The 25,069-nt window shown below is 37.2% G+C and overlaps 1 protein-coding gene across 1 annotated transcript; it reads left to right on the forward strand.

Moving 5' to 3' along the window:
- The first annotated feature begins 471 nt into the window (after positions 1-471).
- Positions 472-24,614, forward strand: MLH1 (MUTL-homologue 1). The gene is made up of 16 exons (XM_077393626.1): positions 472-759; positions 1,597-1,769; positions 1,867-1,939; positions 2,073-2,207; positions 2,337-2,547; positions 2,753-2,901; positions 3,574-3,672; positions 6,192-6,261; positions 6,445-6,580; positions 9,546-9,640; positions 9,893-10,001; positions 12,494-12,659; positions 18,835-18,996; positions 21,959-22,136; positions 23,320-23,483; positions 24,220-24,614. Exons 1-16 carry the CDS (start codon positions 481-483, stop codon positions 24,262-24,264), a joined length of 2,244 nt encoding a protein of 747 aa, XP_077249741.1. The 5' UTR covers positions 472-480; the 3' UTR covers positions 24,265-24,614.
- Positions 24,615-25,069: the final 455 nt, after the last annotated feature.

The following is a 25,069-nucleotide window of genomic DNA, read 5'->3' on the forward strand; positions in this document are numbered from 1 at the left end:
GGCTTACACCATATAAAATCTCTTCAAAACGTTTGTGGGGCCCACTTCATAGGATGATCCAAACCCTCGGATTTGTATACGTCTCCATAATTAGGATCAGATTTTTGGGGTACATAGAGAAATCATATAAGTGAGATTTTATACAGTGGAAGCATATAAATCATTTTCACAAGATGATCCTAGCCCTCTGATCTATAGAGAAACTGTTTATTATGGAAGCATCTATAGGCTGGAAGGTTAGGAACTTAGGATCATCCTTTGGAAATGGTTTTGGGGGTAAAACCTACCTACATTGTGTCAAATCATATTGACGGTTTGGATCATCCTACAGTGTCAGCCGTACAGCACTGTTAAACAATACTGGACTATACGGGCTTACATAGTAGGCCCCACCGTACTTTTTAAAATAATACTGGACATCACGCGCACCCAACCTAATAAAACAGGAGAAGGGCGGGAGGGTTGTTTTTTTCATCTTCCATGGCGAGCGAGATGGAGAGAGAACAAGAGCTCTCCACAGTAGCAAACCCTACTTCCATGGCGGAATTCCGTCCATTAAAGGAGCCTCCGAAGATCCATAGACTGGATGAATCAGTGGTGAATAGAATCGCTGCTGGAGAAGTGATTCAGCGTCCGGTCTCGGCCGTGAAAGAGCTCGTCGAGAACAGCCTCGATGCGAGTTCTACCTCCATCAATGTCGTTGTGAAAGATGGAGGACTTAAGCTTATCCAGGTTTCAGACAATGGCCACGGAATCAGAGTAAGAACACTCTGAGAAAAACAGAACAGAAAATGATTCATAGGTTTTGTATGATTCTTTGTTTGGATTGCAAGAAAAGCATCTTTTTAGGATTTTTTTTTCTGTTCTACAATTTAGAGGGAAATGATATGATTATTTCTGTCCATTTTTTTAATGTTGATTTTGAGAAATATTATGATATATTGAAGTTATCTCCATGTAAAATTGATTATGGTTGGTTCAAGTTATTTCTTTTGTATGTGTAAAAAATGGTAGGAAATTTTAGAAATTTTTTTCCTTTCCAAATTTTTTGAAAAAATTTCCCATCCGAAAAAGGGTTTTGTGGTTTCCTTGTTTTTAGAAAAAATTCTTCTCCATCCGAAAAATGGTTTTGTGACATTTGAGATTGAGAGTAAGTATTGCATTTTGGGAATTTTCTGCTCAATTTAAACTCCACTGAGTTTCAAGAGATGAATTGAATCTTAGAATCTCAAATCTGGAAGCCATTATGATATTTCATTGATTTCTTGAATTAGGTTACGATTTTTTTATGAGACTTAAAACATAAGCTCTCTGTTACTGTTTTTATCTTTGTAGAACACCAAGCTCCCTCTAGTTTGAGGAGATTTCTAACCTTTATAATTCTCCAAATTTATTTTTTGAATTTGTGTTAAGAGGGTCAGAAAATCCAGCCTTTTTTTTTCCCTTTATTAGGACTTTTGGGCTTTAAATGAAAACCAGAATGGGTTTATATGCTTAGGTTTCACCCTTCCTGTTCTTAAATTTTGGTCATTTTACATTTGGGCCTACACTGGTCCTACTATCACAAAGGTTGTTGACATTCCATGCATTATACAGTGTGAAGATTTGCCAATTCTTTGTGAAAGGCACACCACGTCAAAGCTCTCTACGTATGAAGATTTGCAGACTATAAAATCAATGGGTTTTCGAGGAGAGGCCTTGGCGAGCATGACATATGTGGGGCATGTCACTGTGACAACAATAACTGAAGGCCAACTGCATGGTTATAGGTGCATCTTTCTTGAAGTAAAAATTTGTTCATGCATTGTATTTTCTTGCTGATTTCCATCACACGCTTAGGTTTTTAAAACCCATTTATTTATACAGGGTATCATATAAAGATGGAGTGATGGAGCATGAACCTAAGCCATGTGCTGCAGTGAAAGGAACTCAGATAATGGTAAATAATTTTCTCTGGTTTTTAGTATTTTTTGCTTTAAAAGCTACCAACAAATGTTTTCTGTGTGTTGCTCCTTTAGATTTGTTTTTTGGCCTTACGGAAAATTAAATTTAAATTATGCTTATTGTTTCAGATTGAGAATCTATTTTATAATATGAGTGCTAGAAGGAAAACGTTGCAGAACTCCAATGAGGATTATTCAAAGATAGTGGATTTGATTAGTCGCTTTGCAATTCATAATGTAAATGTGAGCTTCTCTTGCAGAAAGGTTGGTTTTTTTAGCACTTTTTGCTGCTTTTATTCACTTTTACAGTTGCATTGATTGGATAGATATGGTTTTCTTTGACACTGTTCTATATTAAATTGCATTTTTTTTTTCTTTCTTTACTTGATTTAGCATGGTGCAAATAGGGCAGATGTTCACACAGCTGGGACCTGTTCGAAGCTAGATGCAGTCAAATCTGTTTATGGTGTTTCTGTTGCTCATGGTTTAATGGAAATAACAGCCTCAGACGATGATCCATCTCGCTCAGTTTTCAAAATGGATGGATTTATTTCAGATGCAAACTATACTGCAAAGAAAACAACAATGGTGCTTTTCATCAATGGTATGTGCCATGCTGATGCTGTTGTAATTTTTATATTGTTAATGTTGGCTCTATAAATGGGACGTCTTGATCCTGATACTCACCCTTCAAATATTGGTTTCAGATAGAATGGAGAGTTGATGACCCGTTCTCTGCACGTTGGGTCTTGATATAATACTCCAATTGGGTTTTGATATAATACTCCAATTATTCTCTGTTATTTCAGATAGATTGGTTGATTGCACTGCTTTGAAGAGAGCTATTGAAGTTGTTTATGCTGCGACTCTGCCGAAAGCATCAAAACCCTTCATTTATATGTCTATTGTACTGCCATCAGAGCATGTGGATGTGAATATACATCCGACAAAGAGAGAGGTATGGTTATTCAAATGTAAGATCAGTTAAAAGTGGTTCAAAAGATTTTGACATGTGAATATGCTAATAACATTAAAAGAAATACAAACAATACAACAGAAAGACACTGAACTGCTACATTTCTCGTGGATGTTTTTTATATTGGACTTCTGTTGTCTAATGGTTCAAAAACCAAGTCTGGACTAGGACCATGAATATCCACATTGTTCACAAATATTCATTTTTGACCTAACAAGTTTCGCATTGAACCCATACACGTCATTGAACCCATAAATGTCTGCATTTTTTATTTATATCGAAATCATTAGATCTTCCTCTTATATCGAAATTGCTGCCATTACTGCTAGTTCTTATACTTGAACTCCGATTGTCACTAACGCTTACACTTTCATTACAAATGAAACTAGAAATTTAAGCTTGAGTGACTTGTACAAGTTTTTCATTGATGTGGTCAGTGTTATCATTGAATTGGCTGAGTCGAACAGGTTATTATCGACTCCTGAGTTGACTGGTTTAACATTCAAGCATTGATTTAGTTTTACAATGTCCACTGCTATAAATAAAAGCTGAAATTGCTTGCAAAGCATTTTTCTACTGGAGCTTTTGGTGTGTGCAATATTTTTAGTACCTTTTACAATCTTAAATAATGTGGCTTTAGTCCTTCATTTGCAGGTAAGCTTTTTGAATCAGGAGAGTCTTATTGAAAACATACAAAGTGAAGTGGAGTCCAAGCTAAGAAACTCTAATACGACGAGGACATTTCATACACAGGTATAGTTAGCTTACAAAAAGGTGGTTTTGCTAATGAAAGTTAAGCTTCTTAATTTATCACAAATGCCAGATCTGGGCCCTACTTACGTCTTGGCTACAAATCTGTGCCCTATTGTAGGATGTTGTTTAGAGTTATTCCAAATTCCAATTCACTTGACGTATGAATACTTTTGGAATTTATACTTCACTGTTTGACGCATGCCGGAGCCAACAAAAGACCGTCATGCATAGGGGCCATGCCCAGCAAATGGCTCACATGATCCTTAAGTAAAATTAGTGGGGACTTACACCCAATGTTGAGAATTTGGATCTGTTGGGTACGGGTGTAGGTTTGCTCCTTACATATATTATGTCTACTGACTCGTACCCTAGCTAACAAATACAATATCTTGATTCTGATGTTGGGGCCTACTATTGCTTTTCCCCTTATCTTACTCAACCTAAAGGCTATGGAAGTATGGATGCACAGATAATGATGCTAATTGTTCCACCCCACCTTGTTCCTTTTTTTTAATAATATTGAGGTAAATAGCTACATAACAAACTAAAAACATAATTAGTTCATTATTAATTACTATTTGACTGCTAAAGGATTCATTAGCCGACCCCAACTAGTTTGGGACAAAGGCTTAGTTGAGTTGTACTAATTACTATTTGACACTATTCATCTTCTAATACCACTATAAACTTCAATCTATCATCTCAAATATTCTATTATTTCTTTTCTGTGTAACTGACTTGCTACCTTGTGCTGTGTCATTTATGAAGTTGTGTTGGGGCGCGGGGGAGGTCTACAGAGAGGCTGTTTCTGTGACTCGAACCCGTGACCACCCGGTCACAATGGAGCAACCCTCTATTATGCAGTTGTGTTTACATATTACCATGGTTTTAAATTTCGACCGAAATCCGAAATTTCGGACTGAAATTTTGGATTTCGGTGGAGACCGACACCGAAACCACCCAAAACCGAAATGGTCATTTATTTCGGCCGAAATTTCGGTCAAAATTTCGGTTTTTCCAAATTTGACCCAAAAAATCTGTATTTTTTTTTATTAATTTAATATTTCACCGAAATTTCGACCAAAATTTCCGAAAATTTGGCCGAAATTTAATAATGAATAAAATATTTGTTTCGATTTTTGTACCAGATTTCGACATTTTGGTCGAAATTTCAAGGTCCGAAACTGGTACCGAAATCAAAATTTTAAACCTTGCATATTACACATATTTTATTCTTTCAAATGTGAACTTTTTTCTACACTTTTAGTTCAAGTAGTAGATAAACAAAATTGGTAGACAGAAAGACATGACCGGCTCGCTAGCACACTAGAAACATTACACATCACATTAAAATTATCAAAACATTAATATTTGTTGAACAAAATAGGCCAAAAACCTAAAAATAAAAAAATAAAAGTAAACAAGAATCTGTGGTTAAAACTTGTATTTTTGTGTTTTTAGTACCTTAAAAAAGGAAGCAAAACAACTGCCCTATGTATATGGAAAAAACCCAAGCAGCATGGCGTAAAAACCACCACTTTGGATAATCAACCCTTCTCTTCTTAATAGTAAGTTGTATATGGATAAAAAACAAGTACCATGGCATAAAAACCACCACTTTGGATAATCAACCTTTCTCTTCTTAACAGTTTGTGGAAGATATTTATAAAATGATGGCAAGAGTGGTGAAAACTGATACTGGAAAGGAGTCAACTGATAATTTACTTCTTTTGGATGTGAATTCGAAGAAGCTAAAAGGCAACATAACAGAGAGGGAGATAGAGGAGACATATAGGACTATGGCGAATAAAAGAATGCTTGCAACAGAAAGTACTAAAAAGTACTCCACTCTAGTCGCTGATTCCTAGTGGAATAATCCTTGCAAACGGAAATATCATTTTCATCACTAGTAGTTTCCATATTTCATGGGTTTTGGATGACAATGTGGCATTGCCCTTGAGATAGAATTTCTCTTACAGATCCTTGAAATAGTTTTGAATTATCTTGGAGATCCACTTCATTAGCTTGATTCCGTGAGATGCATTTTTACCATGATATTACGATTATTGAAATGGCATCTATGCCTTAATAAACTACATGGACTTTTGTGCTGAATAAGGTAGGATCTCAAGTTTCTTTTTATCTAATGTACAGAGATGGCCAATATGCCCCTCGCTTTTAAGGGAAAGTTCTTAAGCCCATGTGGAAACATGGTTAACTTGTAACCTTAGCAGTTTCATGTGAAACTTAGTGGTTCATCCCTTCTTCTTCTTTTTTTTTGCATGCATGGTTCATCACTCATTCACTTGTATTCTACAGAAACATACACGGCTTCTTGGGTTATTTAGAGAAGTAAATTGGTGAAACTGATTAATTAAATACATTTTGGACATTGCCACTCCTTGTGCACATATTTAACTGGGCAGATCTTGCCTTCTAATAATTTTTTTTTGAATGGTTCTAATAAATTTTATTTTGCACATTATTCGCATTGATATGGTGTTCCATGCTCAAGACAGACTGCATACCCCTCTACACCTGGTCTTCTTAGTTCAAGAAAGGATTCCCAAGTCAATTCCTTATCCCCTGGTATGCAGAATATCTACTTCCTTTTTTACTTTGTAAGTTTGTGCCTCCTAGAAGGTATTGGAGTTGTACCTTTGATCTGTTTGTTAATCATCGTTTTTTTAATGGCAGTTTGTTAATCATCTTTATAGTCTTTTTTTTTTTTCATATCTAGTCTTATATTTGTTTTGTTTCTTTATGCTGTAGGGGAAAAATCTCAGAAAGTTCCCGTCCACAAAATGGTTCGGACAGATTCACAGGATCCTTTTGGAAGGATGCATGCCTATTTACAAGATAGGCCTAGTGGACAAAATGAAAAGAAATCTGACTTGGCCTCTGTGCGGTATTATTCAATTTTAAACTCTTTCTGCCCATTTTAAATTGGTATATTGAAAGAACACGTTTTTTAATGTCATTTTTGCTCCATGTGCTATAGATATAAAAATTCATCAATGTAGACGTTGGTGACATTTTCCGGAAAAATCATTCCCATTTTGCTTTCTTATTTTGCAATCTTAGATCTGAGCATGTAGCTGTTAGGTAACAAGCTAAGATAATCGACATTTCTAGACGTAGAATGCATGGAACCTAGGCAATTATGAGGATGCTGCGGACGTGGGAGCCATAGTTATCCATTGTAGAAAAAAATAAAAGGAAAGAGGGGAAGTTGTGAGTTCCCTTCAACCCCTCACGGGCAATACAAATTTATATATGGGAAGTATTTATCTGAACAGTCTATAATGAATAAGATACAATGATTTACTCTATTAACTATATATTACTTTGAGGTTTTGTGAATCACTACTATCTATATGAATACATTAAATGTTACGTATACATCTGTTGAAGTATAAAAGATTAAATAACGCCTTCTCCCAAGGCTTAAGCTTTTGGAGTAATTGGTTGTTTCACATGGTATTAGAGCAAAGGTTTTGGTTTCAGAACTCCTTGATATTAAAAATCCACATCTAATGGCCTACCCTAAAGAGGGGCCACATGTTCCACGTGGAGGTCAACCCTAAAAATACGTGCCATACACGAGGGGGACTGTTAAAGTATAAAAGATTAATAATGCCTTCTCCAAAGGCTAGCTTTTGGAATAATTGGTTGTCTCACAAAATCATTTCTAAATCTGTAGTCTGTGCACCCTGTGGGTTCTTCCTAGCTTCTAGAGATACGTAACTATGTATTACTTTCAGGTTTTGTGAATCACTGGTATTGAAATTAATACATTAATTTATATGTATGCATCATTTCTACATATGTAGTCTGTGCACCCTGTGGGTTCTTCCTAGCTTCTAGAAATACCCTCCTGCACCTACTCCCATTGTTGTTCAGATCGTTTCCCAGCGATTATTGTTAGAAGGTTGTTAAATATTGACATGATCCTCCATGGTTGTAATTATATACTCCGATACTATTAGGAAAGTATTTAATATTTTTTAATAATCATTTAATTTGGACTTCAACCCAAAGAAAGTAAGAAACCAAATCCGAATGAGATGAAGCAGTAAAAGTGCCTTTATTGAATATTGGAATAGGGAAAGGAAATGATAAGAGATAGATTTCATGAACGGAAATCATTCTCAAGCTTGATCTACTAGAAGAAACCAAATCTAAATGCATTGAAGCAACAAAAGTGTTCTATTGAATATTGGAATGGAGAAAGCAAATGATAAGAGATGGATTTGGAAACGGCAAATGATAAGATATAGCTTTCATGAAAAGAAATTAGTCTCAAGCTTGATCTACAGGCTTTCTACACCAAATATGATGTAGGCATGTAGCTTCTAACCCAAAGAGAGAAGAAATTGAACTTCCATGCCATATAGGAACAAAGTATATTCATTGAGTATAAAAATAAAAAACTCTCCTAGACAAGTTTTCTCTAAAAGTTTATAAAACTCAAGTACAACATTCCATCTCACAAAATGGACAATAGAATTTCCTCCGGTATTGTGAGCTTTTCCTGAGCCAATTTATGTTTATGAGGGAACCACTCTCCACCCATGTGCAGGAGCAACGAATAAGCGTTAAACACTCACCATAATGCTTTCACCTCATCATCATTAGCACGGTCATCCCCATGAGATCCTGTATAAGCCAAAATGACACTGGCATTAGGGTCTGAGATGCCCCCCTGTAGCCAACAACTCTAATAGCAAAACTATCGTCCCTGACAACTTTGTTTGCTGCTTGAGTTTAAGCCAATCGGCAGATGGATCTACAAGACAGCCTGAGGTCTGTAAGATTGAATATAAGAAGAGGCGACACTTAGTTTTTGAGACTCTTTTTGAGACCGTTTCTGAGACCTCAACAATAATGTCTTTTTTTGGGTAGGTAATCAGGGATTGAACCCCTGACCTCTAGGCCAAAGAGCAAAGTTTTCACCATTATTATTCACCTCCAGAATTTTTGAAGGAAAAAGGAAAAGTACTGGAGAAGTTATCTGACATTATTGTTGAGGTCAACAATAATGTCGTGGATAACTTTTTTTTTTTTTTTGAACTCTAATGTCATGGATAACTTCTCCAGTATTATTCCCTTTTCCTTCGAAAATTCTGGAGTTCGTCTTTTTGTCAATGAGCTACATAGTGGAAGGTTAGAGATTCTTCCACAAGCAATTCAACCTCTTATTACCAAAAAAAAAACAGCGCCACCATCTCCATAAAGCATTAATAGTAGGGGGGTTTTCTTGGTTACAACCAGTGGTGAACATGCCAAAAATAAAGCCACACCTGCGATGTCCAATTACAATGAATGGAAATATGAGTGGGAGTTTCCTTATGAAAATTACAAAATTTAAAATTACAATCTTTTAATAAATCTTCCTTTATACTTGAAGTTGATCCCCCATAAGAGTCTGATTCGTATGCCTTGGATAGTAAGCCCCAACAAAGCAACAACTTATGGAGACGGGTTCATTAACTTCATTTGACAAATAAAAGGAATACTCGGCTCAAATCTAGCTAAAGAAGAATAAAGCCGTCTCACAAAAATAAAACCAAGATGTGGGCACAATGAAAGATCTATGCATCTCACAGCTATGGGAACCTGAACAAGGGGATGATTATCATGTCGTATGTGGGATAAGTCAAGATTGTTAGGTTCTATGTATATCATTGGGTCGAACACTGAATAGTAAACATACTGTTTAATTAGACTTGAGAATGTTAATCTGGGAAAGTTTCCCTTGTGTGATGATGTTTTATGTCTTGCTAGGCCCTCTGAGGGTATTTTCTCACACTGAATACGATATTTTTGTGCTTATATGATTGCCATTTGCATTCTTTGGACTTCTTTTGCAGGTCTGCTGTAAGACAAAGAAGGAATCCAAAGGAAACTGCTGATCTGACTAGTATCCAACAGCTTCTTAGTGATGTTGATTGCAATACCCATAGTGGTGAGTTGGAGCATATTTTATAAGAAGCCGGTGGTCAACCAGACCAAGGATTTAAAACTTCGGTTTCGATTTCGGGTTCGGACATAGCCGAAACCGAATTTCAGCTGAAATTTTGGAAAAAAACTTAAAAAATCACACTTCCTGAAATTTCGGCTGAAATTTGGGACTCTGGCCGAAATTTCTTATTTTGGTGATTTCGGCCGAAATTTAAAACCATGAACCAGACTCAGTATATATGATGTATTATTGCAGGTCTGCTGGACATTGTAAAACATTGTACATATATTGGAATGGCTGATGACATCTTTGCATTGCTCCAGCACGGAACACTGTTGTATCTTGTCAATGTGGTGACTTTAAGGTAAAACCAAGGATTTAAATGTTGGTTTCGGCCGAAATCATGTAAAATTCGGAAAAACAATTTCGGTATTTTACAAGATTTCGGTGGAAATTTCGGTCGAAATCTTAATATTTTGGTGTAATTTTTTATAATTTCGGTGGGAATCTTGTGAATTTCGCCGGAATTTCGGATTTATGTACTTTCGGTGTCAGTCTCAGCCAAAATCTGAAATTTCGGTATTTCAGCAGAAATTTAAAACCATGGGTAAGACTGTAAAAGTGCTTGATTGTTTTCCTTTCCACAATTAGCATATGCTTCTAAAATTTGGTGGTTCACGCCATCAAGTGGACTCCGTGTTATGTATAAAAATTTGACTGCTGCTTTGTATTGATAACTGCTAGACTTGGAACTGTTGTTCCCAATATGTGTAGTCATTGACTTTTGTATCTGATTTAGAGCGATTGTGGTTCTTTTTTGTAGTGTCTTTTCTCATAAGCATATTCTTGATGGGTTTTATGTGGTGAAACTTTTGTTTGGAATTTGCAACAAGAAGCTGTTCTAGCTAGACGTGGTTACACTCATAGTTAGCAAAACGTGATTCGTAAATAAAACAGGACAGCAAAAATTCGAGTTTAATATAGTTTTGGTTCAAAAAACGTAGTAAAAGAAATGGAACACAAAAAAATGAATGTAAAATTTTGTAATTTACGAAATAAGATTTGCTAGGAGACCATCATAGAAGGCATTTCGCGGATGGTCTGTTGCATGAGAACAGCCACATTATGAATAAAGACTAAATCTGTTGAAAAGTGAGCCTCTGTGTCTGCTCTCTCATGCAACTACCATCCGCGAAATGCCTTCTGCGATGGTCCCTACCAAATCCCACTTTTAAACGTGTTTAAAACATTTTCCTAAAAAAAAAACAAAAAAAAAAAACAGAGTTTTTTAGTATAAAAGTTTGAAACAGAGTTTTAAACGGGTAACCATTAAAATGAGTTTTAACCGCCATTTAAAAAAAAAAGAAACGCCGTTTTTGCTAACCATGGTTACACTTCAAACATTATTGGAATGCTAAACGGTTGAAGTTGAACACAATTCGAAGGAGCTCTTATTTTGCTTTGCTGAGGTTCCCTTTTTTTTATGTGCTTTGTACTTTGACAAAGAAAGTTGCACTTCAGTTGCTGTTGTGTGCAGTTGAAAAAGTTATGAACTGCTGGTTGTCTCCTTGGTCCTTATGGTATATATTTCCATGCTACTGTTGTGAGTTCAATGTATTGCATGCCCCATTGCCATTGTGGATTCCAAGGTTAGGAAACTCGCTGAGTCAACTTGTGACTCTCAAATCCACCTTTTTCACACAAAACGGAGTAAAAAATGGTGTTACTCGTTCTCGCATAAAAATTCTTGAGTTTTGGGATGACTTGATGACTCCCACGAGTTAGTAAAACATGGCAGAGTAAGGAAATTTGGGGTTCTGTTACTTCTGTATGTTATAAAGGCATTACGAATGAGGACTTTTATTTCTGTTCTTAACATTTTAACATTTTCGTAATTTCTTAGGTGGATTGGGATCAAATCATCACATTTAGGTGGCCGAGTCCCATGATCTCTTCTCGGCAAAATCCTTATTTAAATACTTGTTAAAAGAACCTGAGCTTGGGAGTTTGATGAAAGCTTTTGAAGGCTACGGTTCCTCCTTGTGTTCAATGTTTCTGTAGGACAGTGGCCTAAATAAAATTAACAGCACCCTTGATAAGATGAAGAGGGGGAAAGGGAGATGCATATTGCGTCTTCCAAAATTCAGTTATGTACTTTTTGGAGGGCTGAGGTTGGTCTCATCTTTGGTCGGATTGTTTGGGCTATGACATCCTTTGTTGTTTAGTGTAACTTGACTCAGGCGATGTTGATTTGTGTGTGGGTGGTTTTTATTTTTATTTGTGTGTGTGCGGGGGGGGGGGGGGGGGGGGGGGGTGCAGGTTAGCTAATGTTGTGTGCTGGAAACTATTCATCTTAGTAGGGAGTTGGCACCCTCCTTTAGACTTCCCAAGAAGTGTTGACAATGTGACATGCACTTTGGCTATAGAGGGGACAGATCGATTGGTACTTCATATCAGACACGCATTTCTCCTTGTTTATGTTTTTATAGTTTGTTAATTATTTTGTAGCTATTGTCATGGGGTTATCGTGATCCCAGATTTTTTTTTTTGATCTTATCAATGACAGTGACATTTCTTTACTTTAGTCTTGCAAAGAAAAGGAAAAAGAGAGCTATTTAATAAAAGGACTATGGTGACATCAATTAACTGCAAATGTGAATAAAATGAATATAAAATCAATTAACTCTAGTAAGGAAAGCGTATTCAAGTTCTATGGTAACATCCTTTGTATCACTGCATAATTTTCTTTCATTTTTTGTCGATGTTAGGATTTGTTCATCCATTAGTCGGCATGAACGGTTTCACTTGTTATACTGAATATATAAAACTCATTATACTGTATTTTTCTTTTTTTAGTAAAGAACTTATGTATCAGCAAGTGCTACGCCGGTTTGCCCATTTCAATGCTATACAACTTAGCGATCCTGCCCCTCTACCGGAGTTAATTGTGATGGCACTAAAGGAGGAAGACATGGAATCAGAGTCTGATGAGAATGATGATCTGAAAGAGAAGATCGCTGAGGTAAAATATTTATCCTTCTCAAATTACAGGGTTTGGACTCATAATAGTCATATCTTTTTGTCCCATTTCTTTGTTACCTCCAAATCAGTTATGGTTTTTTTTAGACTAAATTAATATATACCTTGGGCTGTTTCCATTTCAAAGTAAATAAGTCTGGGTTAATAGTGATCTTGTTCAGCTATACTGAATAAGGTCCCCCATTTTTTCTCTTGTGTTTTAGGATGTTTATAGAAGTGCTGTGGTAAATAGCTCTGTATTTTCTCTGGACGTAAAGGGGAAGAGGAGGGGTTTTTTTTGTGGTGGGAAGGGGGGGTGGGGGGAGGGAATGGGAATGATATGAAGACACGCTTCTGTCAGGTTGTCTCAAACAGCCCTCTTAAGATGGCCATGCATACCTAAGTAGGGTTATATTTGTCATTTTATGAAAGGTGTATGGGTACTTTTGTCAATTAAATGGCCATTAATGCAATGTCGAGTAAGTTCCATAATAGGGAGCACTGTTAGGAAGCTCCATTTCATAAGTGTCATTGTAGCAGCTCTGTAGACAATCTCTAATTGCTTTCACGCATAAACCTATGTTACATGGATTCTATGTTGGACACGTGTCGGATTCCAATACTATAGTTTCACCTTGACACTTTTAGATCTCTTTTATCTATTTTTTTGTAAATACTAAACAGTGGCCCAGTGCACGAGGCTCCCACCATTGCGAGGTCTGGGAGGGCTAGATGTACGCAGCCTTACCCCTGCTTTGGAGAGAGGCTGTTTCCGTGACTCGAAACCGTGACCACCAGGTCGCAATGGAGCAACCTTACCGTTGCACCAAGGCTCTTTTTCTAAATACTACGATAACAAATTTACAATTATAACATGTTTTGAATTTTGTCTATAGTAAGTTCTTTTATGTGAAAATAAAACATTATGATTACTTAACCTACATAAATTCCCAGTATAGTACCTATTATAAGCATATTATCATGTAAAAGAAAGAAAATTATAATTGATTAAAATATATTGGTGATTCCACGAATCATTTTTTATGTGTTTAAACGAATCTGATACTCAGGACTCGTGTTGAATTCCTACACTCATACCCATACTCATGCAATGCAGGCATAGACTAATAGAGAACAGTTTTGATCGAGGCGTGTCTAATGCTCTATTCTGGGATGTAAGATGTCCTTGGTTCTTAAAAGTAATGATGTACATCTTTTTAGTTGGCAATAGTGGTCTGATTGTGCCCATCCAGATGTTTCATGTTTTTTTGCCATGAATCTAGGAAGGAAAGTATATTTCTTGTTTATGGATATTTCTTCAGAATGTAGGCTAAAGCTACTTGGGCATTGGAAGTACTTAATCCATTGTAAAGAACAACCATATGCGATGCGTGTGAAGGTTCCAGTTGAAAAACTCCCATCCATCATGCCAGTCATAATATTAATCAGTGTCAAATCTTTTCAACGGGGGAGTATGATGGGGGATCATCCCCGACCCTAACAAATTTTTGCATGCCATTATCATTTTGTCCATTTTAGTAAAAGATTGCCAATATTATAGGTGGCTGTCATTATCAATATGTATTTGTGTGTCTATACCTTGCGTGCCAATTTCAATATTGGACTTAACATCAAATGCCCTGTGACATAAGCATGGCACAAAAGTAACTGGTCACTTAACCCCACATGGGGCCCACTTTTTAATTTTGTGGGGTTTGGATAGGGGAGTCCACATCTCATAATAAGTTTTGTTAATTCTTGTTCGGACATTAGTTTGTTCCAAGACTAATCTATATTTTTTGGGAAATGATAAATGCGCCCCTTTTCATCACTTGGGACACCCAACTGCAGTGTACGTGGCAATCAAATCCGTTGAATTCTTCTGACGTGAAATACATCAGCCCCTCCATAGTCAAAATAACTATTCTAGTTCCATCATCAAGTATGGGTTCACATCTAAGAGAAATTCTAGATAATGTTTGCTACCCTGAAATTTTCTTGTCTTTCCCGAATGAAAAGGAGAAAAAAAAGATTGGGCCAAGGGAAAATGCTATTTTGGAGTTTTATCAACAATTTGCTTGTGTATGTGGGGATCCGGTTTCCGTTGAATCCTTCTGATGTGAAATACATCAGCCCCTCTGCAGTCATTGATACACTACAGTTGGGTGTCCCAAGTGATGAAAAGTGGCGCATTTATCATTTCCCTATTTTTTTAGTAGGAGTTATTAAGTCTTGTTGGGAGTTTAGTTTGTTACAGTACTAGTTTCTATTTTTAAAAAAATACTAGTTTCTATTTTTATTTTAGCTATTTGAGGTCTTAGTTGTCGTTTAGGATTTGTTTTCCTTTTCCCACCCCAACAGCTTTTCATGGGTTTTGATGTTGTCTTTAAATAGAGGCCTTTGTCTCTCTTATTCACACTTATGGAATGAATGAAATTTCTCCCTACCTTGGTTATCAACCTTTGCTCAAGAGACCCTAAAGCTAACGCCATAGGGTAAGTGCTCACAAAACTTCTTTAATTCTTCTCCCTTTTATTTTCTTTGCATGCTTCTCCAAACCCTTCAGCCTCAAAAACCTCCCATCTCCCTTCAACCTTTCTCATCCACCATTGTCTACCTATGTACCCTATCCATATTTACCACCCATCTCCATCTTCCCTAACCTATACATCACCCTGTCGAAACCTCCCCATCTCCATGTTCATCTCGCCTTCGACGACTGTTCAGGAGCCATTAAACATATCCAACACTCCACTGGTTCCCCTTTCCCTTATCACCTACACCCAAAATCTGAACTGCCAACTATTCCCTTACCTCCCAACATCAATGATCTTTTACCTTTATCTCACCCAGTACCCATCCAATCAAACCCCTAACCGACAGAATACATTTAGTACCCCAGATCTGATCTGTGAATACCACAGATCCTAGATTAGCCGGATCTACATGTTACCTGTCATCACCTTGATGCCTACTCTATCAACCTTACCTTCAAACCCTGGCCTTTCTTTACAATTCTTGAACTATTAGAGATTTAAGAAACCTTAAAGAACCTATCAATGTATACTCTGTTACGGACCTGAGACTTTACCTTTTCTCTATACCCAATTCTCCAATCCCTAAAACTTAAACTTGCAGCCTTAAATTCACCACTATAGACCACCTTCTTGGACTGTTCTGGTTAAACTTGCATAACCAGTCCTATATGTATTTACAGAACCTTTTAATCCTCTCATACCTACCCTAAACAGCCCCCTAGCCTATCCTACCAAATCTTATGCAGTTCTAACCTCCCACGTCCTATGACAGTCCACTTTAGTACTGTTAAGTCCACATAGACCTTGCACTGCCTACCTAAAATCTACAACAGCCCTTCTTTACCAATTACATTTCACTGTAATTTGTGACAGTCGACCTTACACACCTGATAACGACTTTTCGTCTTAATTACAGAATTGTTGCAGATTTATAAAATTCTGTCCAACATCAACTGTCCAGATTTTTCCAATCTGTCCTTGATCATACATCTGTCAACATGTATCCTTGACACCCGTCAATCTATCCTTCACTTCTGTCATCATACCTTTGACACTTGTCCAATGTCGTCGACACCTATCAACAATGTTTGACATTCAAATAGTCCTATTACTGTGATCATAGTCATTGATCCAATGGATTGATTTGACCATAAATTTGGGATTTCTTTTCTTTCTTTGATTGTTCTTTCATACTAAAATTTCAGACTGACCAAATAGTGGGATCTGAAACCGAGATTAAATCGGGACTGTTTATTTGTGATATTTTTTGAATTAATCCGAAAGAGAGATTAAATCTAAACTGTTAATTTGTATCTGTGAGTCTTGCCGTAACCTCAAATCACATGATCCGATTGACCTGATACTTGGAGATCTTCATTCTTTACCTGCATGACTATTGATTTTTTCGTAACTGTCCTGCATCATAACTACTAATAATCCACACTTTGAAGCTTCTCGTTTCTGAAGAAGACATCAATCCTCTTGAAAGCACATGAACTTCCACCTCAATTGCACTGCTCCCATGATTTTAAAGATTTCGGTCAAGTCGGAAACCAAAATTTCAGTCAGAGTGCCCAATTTCGGCTGAAATTTCGGAAAATTTGGCTGAAATTTACTTTTTTTTTCCCCGAAATTTCGGCACAAGTTCGAATTTATTTTACCGAATTACGGCCGAAATTTCGGTTTCGGCTGTGTCCGACACCGAAACCATTAGAATCCAGTCAGACCCTCAAAACTGCCTCACCTAACCTCGTCATTGCAATACTAACAGCCTCGCTACTGCTGCCAAAATGAGCCTTATGTGTGTTTCTCATTCTATTCTATTAACATGTGAAAACCATCAATCCCTAGGAGCAGATTTACAACCACTGTCCTACAAAATTATGTTACTTAGGTTCAACTTTCCTCAATATTATTGTGGAGTTACATTTGTGACTTGCATAGTATCTATGCTAGTTATATTTCTTTTGATGCACCAATGCACTAGCAGTAGGAGGTGCACATGTAATTGCATCTGCGTTAGCTTTAAGACATGAGGCATTCAGTATGGTACTACTGGTCAGCGTGATTATGTTAATTTTTTTTTTGAACCGATGGCACACAAAAGAACCAAAGGGATTACAGGACAAGAAATCTCACAGGAGGTACCTGCAACCACAACTAGAAAGGAGGCAACCGGGCCTGAAAGCCTAAATCCAAAAACCCACAAAACTATGATGCCAAATCTAAAGGAAAATGGAAAAAAAGAACAATTACAGCAGCATATCTGCCCAAATACAAACTTTTTTCACATTGAACCCCAAATTTGCTAGTCTGCCAGCCTTTAGAGTTCCTTCCACGATGCATGTGCGAGAATAATTACTCTGCGAAACTAGGTCTGTTAAACTCCATCCCTCTGAAAAGGAAGGAGAATCTTTGTAATAGTCCCACATCGGAAGCGGAGAGAGAAAGTTCCTGGGTTATATGTTGTAGACCTCCATTCCTGTGTAGACGCTTTTTCCGCGGGAAAAACAAAATCGGGGAGGGTTGCGATCCAGAACTGGACAATATCTACACGGTTGCGTAACTTTGATCAGAGAGAGGCTAAAGGCAGCTAAAAGTAGGCAGAAGAGCTATGCTAATCAGCGGCGTAGAGAGCTTGAGTTCGCTGCAGGTGATATAATGGTATCAGAGCAGGACCTCCCATCCAGTACGGTGTGCCAGCAAGGACGGAAAAGTTACTGGGCTATATATGTGGATTTCCCCCTTCCCTGTGTAGACACATTTTCTGCAGGAAAAACAAAACCGGGGAGGGCTGCGGCCTAGAACCAGACAATATCTACAAGGTTGCGTAGGGGCGTTACAATCTTTGACTCACTCTTAATCCGGGCAATGATAAGAGACTCACCCTCTCCACCCATGCTCTCGAACAGCCACTTTCCTTTACCCATTTCATGTTGATCCATGCCACTTTGACTTCTGCATCAATCACCTGGTCACTCCCACTTGAATTTGTTTATACAAAAGTAATTCTCCCATTAGGGTCTTAGATGACCCCTTGAAGCCAGCTTTTCTCTCAATGGTATCAATATAATGTACCAAATTACCATGCTGCTACAATCGGAATTAAGGTCAAGCCAGGCCCAAAAGCCTAAATCGAAAACCCTAAAAATCTATGAAGCCGAGCTAATTGCTAATAGAAAAAATAAAAATAAATTACCAACCTGGCATATCTGCCTAAACAGTAACTTCTGTCGTGCCGAATCCCTAAATTTACTAGGCTGATCAGCATGTTTAATCTCATTGGAACCATGAAATAGCGAAAATTTACTATTTCTATTTGATGATTTGGTATATACCCATTTTGTGGGACCGGAATGTTTTTCAACACCCGGCTATAGAACGTCCAATGCATGAAATAGCTAGAATTTAGTATTTCTATTTGTTGATTTTGTATATACGCTATTGTGTGGGACCAGCATGTTTTCCAATAGTCAGCTATAAAACTTTAACATTTTATGGTATTGGATCTCGAGCAATAACATGTAGTTCCCATCCAGTCAAACATTTTCTTTTACATGCTTATATTATACCGCATGCTTGCTAAGCATCTTTATCATTCTTCAATGAAATGGCTTACTTGTGTATTTATTTTATCGCCAGATGGACACTGAATTGCTCAAGAAAAAAGCTGAATTGCTACAGGAGTACTTCTGCATATATATAGATCAGCAAGGGAATTTGACTAGGCTTCCTGTCATACTTGACCAGTACACGCCTGACATGGACCATGTTCCAGAATTTGCGTTGATCTTGGGTAACGATGTAGGTCTTAATGTGCAATTAGTGTTTATCTAGGGTTCATCTATTTGAATTATGTATATTTGACTTTTGACACGTGCAGATGTTTTCCATTATGTTCCCATAATAAATTGATAGAGAAAAATATACCTTGATATTTAAAAACGAGGGTGGGTGGGGTGCATACTGGGGTGGGGTTAGGGCATATGGGGGTGGGTGTGACGTACGGGTGGAGAGAGGGTATGGGGGTTGCGTATGGGAAAGGGGGAAAGGGGGTTTGGGTGTGGGATGTAGGGTTTGATGGAGAAGGTGGAGAAGATGGAGATGGATTTGGCTTTGGGTGGAGGTTGGAGGTTGGAGGAGATGGAGAAGATGGAGGCTTTTGTTTGTTCATAGGGATCGGAAACCCTAGGGTTTTGATACCATGTTACGTGAGAGAAAAAGAGATAAAATAGTGAGTTAGGGAAAACTCCCCCTCACTAATGTAAATTATATAGAGACAGAGATAAGCACAAAGACAACTATGCCCTCAGCCTTATTACATATATCCAACAAAAACTATTATTTGTTCATATTTTTTGGGGTCTCTCCTTTTAAGTTATGAGCTTGTTAGCATATGCCTTCTCTAGTTATAAATGGCAATCTATGCATACACTCAACCATTTACCCCTTCACTCAAAGTTTATTTGGCTGAGAAGTTACCTCATAATTTTAAATGCCGCGTCTTGTAAATTAAGCAATCTAGCATGGCCATAACAATGTTTTTGCATTAGGTCATTTCCATATCTTTCTTTGACATATCACTTCGTTGATTACCAAAGGTACACATATACTCAGTATATTGCATTATGGAAATACTATTTTTTTAACCCAGAATTTATCATGGAAATACTATTCTTATGTGTCCTTTCACACTTAATCTAATGCTGGGAGAATTTCGAGTCTCTGACCAAGCAACCTAATATGTGTTAGGTCTCATGAAAGGTAGTTGGGGCGACAAAAATGGGTCATCCATCTATTACTGAACTGTAGACAATTGATCCTTGATCTGTTTGCTCGTTATTGAAATATGGACTGTTAATGTTAGTTCTATGCAGGCCCTAACTTTGATATTGTAAGTGTGAGTATTTGTGATGGGTTCTACAGTCTACCATACTAGTAGCATACTTATAAATTATAATATTGTTATTTACTTTATTTATAAAATGGATTAGAGGTTGTGGTGGGTAACTTGAATCCCCACGACTTCCTTTCTTCCACTTTCTCTCTTCGTTCTCTTTCTCTCTCCTCTCTTCTATTCTTTAGTTCTTCCTTCACTTAGTTGACTATTACCGACAAGGTGACAACTTGGTATCAAAGCAAGGTTGTTGCTCTTTCTGTGCAACTACGAGGTCATACAACTAGGGTCAGCAGGTCCATTGAGGAAACTAATTGTAGAAAATCAAGAGATCTCTAATCTCTCAAAATAGGATCAAACACGGTGTGCAACAAATAACAACAAGAGATGCAAGAAATATAATCACACAAATCAAGAACACAAGTTGTACGTGATTCATCAGTTTGCTTGTTGAAATATTCTTTGGCTCAAAGCCCAAAATTGAAAATTTCTTCCAGGGCACTACTCTGGACACCCCAACAGAGGCGTGCTACCTCCCCCCTACACCCTCACGGAGCTGATCGCGCAGCTCGACCTGCGTGTTCATCACACATTTTAGTCCGTTAGGGTGATCAATCATTGCCAGAATACACGATATCTGTACAACACTGATATTAAGGTTTTGTCAGCATGGGTGTTTTTGGGATTTTTTTTTTTTTTATGTTTCTGAAGTATTCGATTGCATAGGCTTTTGCCTTTTACCAGGAATCCGCTTTTGGGCTTTTTTGTGTGTGTGTGCGTGGTGTGGGGTGTGTGTGTGTTGGGGAGGGGGTGGTGGGTGGTTATAGCATGTTGGGGCCCACCCCTTTAAGTTTTGATAGATGGGGCCCACCTTCTCACCCTAACCCATGCATAAATAAGGTGGAGCTCACATTTTGCCACTCGTATTTCGATGTAGTGTGGCCCTACTATTTACAGCTCATGTTCTGCACTGCGTAAATGATCTCCATAGGATGATCCTAAGCCTCCAATCTAACAGGGAGCGTGGGAGGGGAACCCTATAATAAATGCTAACTAAAGGTATGGAGGAAAAAATCCCTATTTTTAGGGGGCAACTTAAAAAAAAAATTGCTAGCCGACTTGGAAAAAATCCCCAATTTCAAGGGGCAACCCTAATTTCAAGGGGTGCAACTTTAAGAAAAATTGCTAAATAAACCTATCGATTTGGAAAAATCCTGATTTTGAGCCCCCCCCAATGCTAAAGATGCATTTTCCAAAATCCTGAAAATTTAGATATGCTTGTTTATGCTGTTACCTTTTGCAGGGCCTATGTTGTATTATTTCATATATATATACATATACATTTGTTATGGAGATAGTCACGTTTGCGTTTCTTTATTGTTTGCCGTCATTAAGCGTAGAACGGTATTTGTAAATATTCAATTATCTTTTTGCCCAATATTTTCATTTTGAAATGATCTTTCTCCTTCTTGCTTTACTGCTCAAGCATGTGTAAGTGTTAACTATGGGGCGAATGTTGAAGCTAAGATTCTCATACTTGCCAGTTGTATTGCTTCCCTTGTTTTAAACCAATTGCTATTGTGTATGTTTGAGAAACTTATGTAGAGGCACTTCATTACCATCTGTTTTTTTATCTTAAAATTTATTTGTTATTTTATCCAATAATCTATTTATTAATTTTTTTGCATTTACTTTGGTTTGAATAGAAAATCGCCAAGTTGCCGGAGGTTCTAACTAGTTAATGAGCATACACACCCATTCTCTTGAATGCTCCACTGTGTAAATCTGTCTTTGTTTGTGTGTTTGTTATTATATAGAAGATGTTTGGGACACTTGCAATTTGATGGATGATTGTTCATATTTTCGTAGGTTGATTGGGAGGATGAAAAGGAGTGCTTTCAATCAATTTCGGCTGCTCTTGGCAACTTTTATGCTATGCATCCTCCTCTATTGCCCAGTCCGTCTGGTGCTGGGTTGCAATTCTACAGGAAGAATAGAAAACAGTTAGGGAATATTCAAGATGAAGGAAATTTATCCAATAATTTAGGTAAGTGACTTATTTGCAAAAAAATGTAATATTTACTATAGGTCATTTCAACAATGTATTATTGAAAATCTCCTCACCTCCTATTATTGTCGCCTTTTGTTCTAGTTGATGCATGGATTGATTTACTATCTATAGCTTCTACTTGTATTTGATATGATGGACGTCTCGGAAGTAACAGAACCTGTTGAAGCTTTAGAAGTCTTCCTTCTATACCATTGATACCATTGACCGGTCGAAGCAAACATCACCGGACGTATTAGAACTTTGTGAGCAAATTCCAACTGTGCTTATAGAGAAGTAAAGAAAACATTCACAGTGAAAGAACACAAATTTCCCCTTTGACAGGGTTTCCATTTTATCACTCATAAAACTATACAATGGAGTTCACGGTACCATTTTGTCCACTTTGGGGCTTGGTTTTACTTCTTTTCCCTGGAGCTCCATCAAGGATTTTTAGGTGGGGCCCACCAATTGGAGGTGGGCTATAACATTTGAGTCAAACAGATACTTGTTGGCTGATTGGTGTCAAATTTTCAAGGCCCACTATCAAATGCACACCTTGTTTATGAGTAGGTGCGCCCTGATAGGCATATGGTTACTGTAGCTTGTTGTGCTCGTATTGGAGCTGTTATTTGCTCACTTTTGAGTTGTTATTTGCTTAAAAAGATAAACCAAACCCTATTTTCTGGTTTTTTTCCGTTCATTTTTATGGTTTTCTTCAGTTCTTAGCATTCTCTGTAGAAAGGTCCATGGTAAAAAGGCAAGGACAAGTGTTACAATATTCTATTGGGTGATATTTTCGGTTCAGGGTAAATACTAAATACTTTTCCCTTTTTATGTTTATAATTTTTTTATTTTTCATAAAAAAACATATGTTTATAATTTTTTTAATTTTTCATAAAAAACATACATGCTGTATTCAATTTGCAAGTTTTACTGAGACGTGGTAATGGTATTTGTTTCTTTTTATTATTTACATCTTGTTTTTGTTTCTTTCCATCTTTTTATGCATATTTGTCTTTTTATGTGCACATGTGTTATTTCTACATGCTGAGTGGTAGAGCTATATATCTATGGATCTAGATCTAGTACAGATATGATTTCTCTATCAAATATTGTGCGTATTTCACCAGTGATTATCAAAACCTCCATTAACTTCGAATGATTCTTTTGACTGTCACAGAGGATGAAAACATTGAAGCGGATGATGTTGACCAAGAATTACTTGCAGAGGCAGAGACAGCATGGGCTCAGCGTGAATGGACCATTCAGCATGTTTTGTTTCCATCAATGAGACTCTTCCTCAAACCACCAAATTCGATGGCTACAAATGGAACGTTTGTGCAGGTTTTTCCCCTAATCCATTCCATGACATTTATCCATTTTCTCAATAGCTCGGTTTCTTCATCATAATTAAAAGTTTTGCAGGTTTGCATTGAAGAACTTCTTGTATCCTGCTAAACATGAAGCAAAACCGTCCTTATATTTGATCATGTGGGATTTGCTAGGCAATTTCACGGAAAGCTATTTCTCGGCTGGCTTTTGCATTTGAGAACACCCACAAGTTGACATTTTGGCAGATTTTGTCTTATTCATTTAATTCATCAGAGGTGGCTGTTCTCACATGCAAAAGCCAGCCGTGAAATGGCTTTCTGCGAAATTGCCTAGCAAATCCCTAATCATTTAGATGCTACTATTAATCATATACATGCTACTAATCATATACATGCTACTTACAATCTTCTACAAAAAACTTGCCTTTTTTATATAGAAGAGTCGGGACATTTTATGCTTTTTTGCATTTCACTTACGAAAATTTTTGGTAAAACCATCAATTCTAAAATTCTGGAAAATGGCAAAAGCTGTTTATGCCTTATATTCGCTTCTTCTGGGTTTTGAGTGGTGGAGAAAAGGGAATTAGACAAGATGGAACTTACTGATTTTGTTCAGAAAAATTTAACAGTCCAGTAGAGTTCATTATGGGGCTAATGGCATTGTAGCTTTTTTGCGGAATCAGTGGCTCTTTGCTAAGCAGAGTACTAATCTAATGAGAATGATCTGTTTTTCTTGTCTTTTTGTACAGATTGCTTCATTGGAAAAGCTTTACAAAATTTTTGAAAGATGCTAAGACTACTTCATCCTAGCCCAGGGTTATTTTTGCAGGGTGAATAACCAAAGGGCCCCACATCCGAAAGAATTGATGATTACACAGTCATCAATGGAAATAAAATGTGCTCAATTCTTGTAAAGTTGACACATTTTTCGTTGGCTAGTGGGTGGACAGAGATTCCTTAATTTTCAGTTTATGCTTATCTTTATGTAATTTGCTCATCTTCTGTCTGTAATTTTTACTTCTCTGTGGACATATGGGTTTCTCTGTAAATTGCTGAATTCCTGTATGCCATGTGCAACCTCAGATGATAGGTTAAAAGTTTGAAGTCAAGAAATCTAGGCAAGCCATCTCATGATTTTGTAAAATCTTGTGTAAATTGACAGCCCAAGTGTTGTAAAACTTAGCAGTCAAAGGTATTGATAACAGAAAAGTTCACATTAGATGAAAAATCTTGAACTCTAGATACAATGTTTATGGAAGTATCTAATTTTTGTTATATATGGAAAATCTTGAAGAAACACCAACTGTTCACACTTTCAAGCATTCAAGCTATTCTTCATGGATCAGAGCTATAATTAGGGGTGCAACTTGACCTGACCCGAAAATAGCATGGGTCGAGCTTTAGAAATCATGGGTCTTGGGTAGGGTCGGGTTTTAGTTTAAAAACCTGGCTCAATCTTGGGTAGGGTCGGGTTTAAAGAAAAAAAAACCCGAAACCCGACCCAACTTATGCAGGTGTACTATGATATTTTTAAGGAAAATGCTAGGGTCCATCGTGAAAGGCATTTCACAGCTGGTCTGTTGCATGCTAGATCAACCA

This window comes from Tasmannia lanceolata, unplaced genomic scaffold, assembly GCF_043159265.1.
Source record: "Tasmannia lanceolata isolate RefF3 unplaced genomic scaffold, GAP_Taslan_0.1 ptg000013l, whole genome shotgun sequence".
NCBI lineage: Eukaryota > Viridiplantae > Streptophyta > Magnoliopsida > Canellales > Winteraceae > Tasmannia > Tasmannia lanceolata.

Coding starts and splice junctions, on each gene's coding strand:
- MLH1 (XM_077393626.1), top strand. CDS start 481: ATGGCGAGCGAGATGGAGAGAGAACAAGAGCTCTCCACAGTAGCAAAC. Junction 12,660..18,834: donor TGAAAGAGAAGATCGCTGAG/GTAAAATATTTA, acceptor TTTTATCGCCAG/ATGGACACTGAATTGCTCAA. Junction 18,997..21,958: donor CGTTGATCTTGGGTAACGAT/GTAGGTCTTAAT, acceptor ATATTTTCGTAG/GTTGATTGGGAGGATGAAAA.